The following is a 2,144-nucleotide window of genomic DNA, read 5'->3' on the forward strand; positions in this document are numbered from 1 at the left end:
TTCGTCACTGGTTGTCCGGCAGTGACCCACTCTCTGACCCAATCTCTGACGTCAGTGAGGGAGGAGTCACCAGGTGGATGACGGTATCACTGTGAGTATCGGTGCGGTATTTCCGTTTGGTTTCAGGTTGACGGATCATAACTTTCCATTTTACACCTGTGATTTCCTTTTAAAAAATGCCAACCATATTTAAAAAAAAGCTATCAATATAACTAATATAAAAGCTTTTTATTTCAGTTTATTTATAATATTTATTGTCCTTTTTGGAAGATTCAGAGTACAGTGAAGGCTATTGTTGTAATTAGCACCGGACTTCTGTGTGCATAACTGAGTTAGATACAAGATTATAACTTTAAATATGCATTTAGGAACTAGCTAAGAAGCTACGATAATGTATCTGAACTAAGTTATGTCACAGAAGTCCGGGCTGGATACAATAATGCCATTTACAAACACACACACACGCACACACACACACACACACACACACACACACACACACACACGCACGCACGCACGCACATGCCCGAAAAGTCTCTTGTTTCTGACGGTTAGTCCGGCGCCTTGTCGCGGTCACTTGCCGGCCGCTGCCTGGAACACCCACAGCGCCAACAGCGCGACGCTGAGGCCGAGCGCGGGCCGCAGGGAGATGGCGTCGTTGCACTCGCACGTGCACTTCATGAAGTCCATATAGCACGAGACCAAGCAGCTTTGGTCGCTGCAGCTGCTTTCACACTTGGTTTTTTTCGCCGTGCAATCGTCGTCGCCCAGACAGGTCTCAATCTGGGGGATGTTGGACATGCTGGCGCCCGGGACGCCGTAACAGCCGCACCAGCAATCTATGACGCACTTGCCCTGGCACTCAGAAGAGTCGATGCCGGAGATGGAGCATGAGCTGCAGGTCGCGGACGAGCACTGGAGCAAGGGAAAGAAGGCCAGCCACCAATGAGCAATCGGAACCGCACCAATTTAAGGTACACGGCACGAAAACAAGACTTTGCGCTGATAAATACCGAGGGGTTCCTCACTTCCATAATAGGTGTACAATGAGTTGGCGAGTTGACGAGTTGCCGCGGGTAAGGCACGAGTTGGGATCAATTTTTTGAGAGTTTTGCGCTATTTTTCGCAAATTTTCGCGAGTTCTCGCGAGTTCTCGCGAGTTGGGCTCGGGCAAGTGTACAACGAGTTGGCCAGTGGTGGACCCCTCGATAAATACTGTGTGCAACTGGCGCGTACACGCAAGAGTTCAACAATACGTTGAACACTTTTTAGTGTTTTACCAGCAAAGTTGAAGAGGTTGTGTTCAACTTCCATGACGCTAGGATGGACACTTGAAAGCGTTCAAATTTGCTGTTAAACACTTTGAAGTATTCAAATTTTCCGGGCCAACGCCTAAGAGTGTGCATGCCAGTTGAACATTTTTATTTTCAGTGTGATTTAAACGTTTTTGCATAAAAACTAACGTGTTCTAAACATCAGATGTATTCGGAAGGTTGTGACTCACGCTGTATTGGCTCATGCACTGCTGCAACTTGGTGTAGTCGTCGGTGTCGGAGCGGGCCGAGCTGAGCCGAACGTTGGTGGGTGCGCCGGCCGGGAGAGACGCGTTCCGGAGAGGGCCCATGACGCCCAGGGCGCTCTCGATAGGCAAGCAAGGCCCGCGGTGAACCGCAGAGACACCTGGGAGGGAGCAGACCGGCTTAACGTTACTTGGTTGTGCATCGTTTTGGTGCACACAAACAGTATTATTTTTATGGTTAACCATAAATAACCCAAAATTTTGTGCAAACGTTCGTGCAAAGTTAAACCTATGCTTTTCGTTTTGGACGGACTCATGCGTAAACAAAGCACGATTTCGTACACATGGGTACACAAAGGTGTTCCATTGAACGCAGAAATTTGCTTAGAAAATTGGATTGCTTGACTCTCTACAAATGCAAGATACAAATCCAGTTAGCGTGCGAGCAGACTCTACAGGTGGCTCTCTTGGGTTGACCTGGTGGTAAACTGACCTGATAGGGAGGCGCAGTCCAGCTGGCACTGGCTGTCGTATGTGACGAAGTTGGAGCCGCACACCTTGGAGGAGGCGGGCGCGGGCGGGCACGGGCACGCGGCCAGGGCGAGCGGCAGCAGCACCAGCAGCA

General features: G+C 49.5%; 2 protein-coding genes across 2 annotated transcripts in view; one reads left to right on the top strand and one right to left on the bottom strand.

Annotated features, from left to right (window-relative positions):
* Positions 1–2,144, top strand: part of LOC113209045 (uncharacterized MFS-type transporter C09D4.1) — a 12,646-nt gene that overhangs the window by 5,614 nt on the left and 4,888 nt on the right. The window lies entirely within an intron of this gene.
* The window catches only part of LOC113209081 (uncharacterized), a 13,464-nt gene continuing 11,529 nt past the window's right edge, over positions 210–2,144 (bottom strand). Inside the window, exons 3-5 of the mRNA XM_026426424.2 lie at positions 2,013–2,111; positions 1,505–1,680; positions 210–915 (exon numbers count right to left, since the gene is read on the bottom strand). Coding sequence (XP_026282209.2) covers positions 574–915; positions 1,505–1,680; positions 2,013–2,111 — 617 coding nt within the window. The 3' untranslated portion in view covers positions 210–573. The remainder of the gene's footprint in view (positions 916–1,504; positions 1,681–2,012; positions 2,112–2,144) is intronic.

This window comes from Frankliniella occidentalis, unplaced genomic scaffold, assembly GCF_000697945.3.
Source record: "Frankliniella occidentalis isolate FOCC.00 unplaced genomic scaffold, Focc_3.1 Scaffold163, whole genome shotgun sequence".
In the NCBI taxonomy this organism is placed as follows: domain Eukaryota; kingdom Metazoa; phylum Arthropoda; class Insecta; order Thysanoptera; family Thripidae; genus Frankliniella; species Frankliniella occidentalis.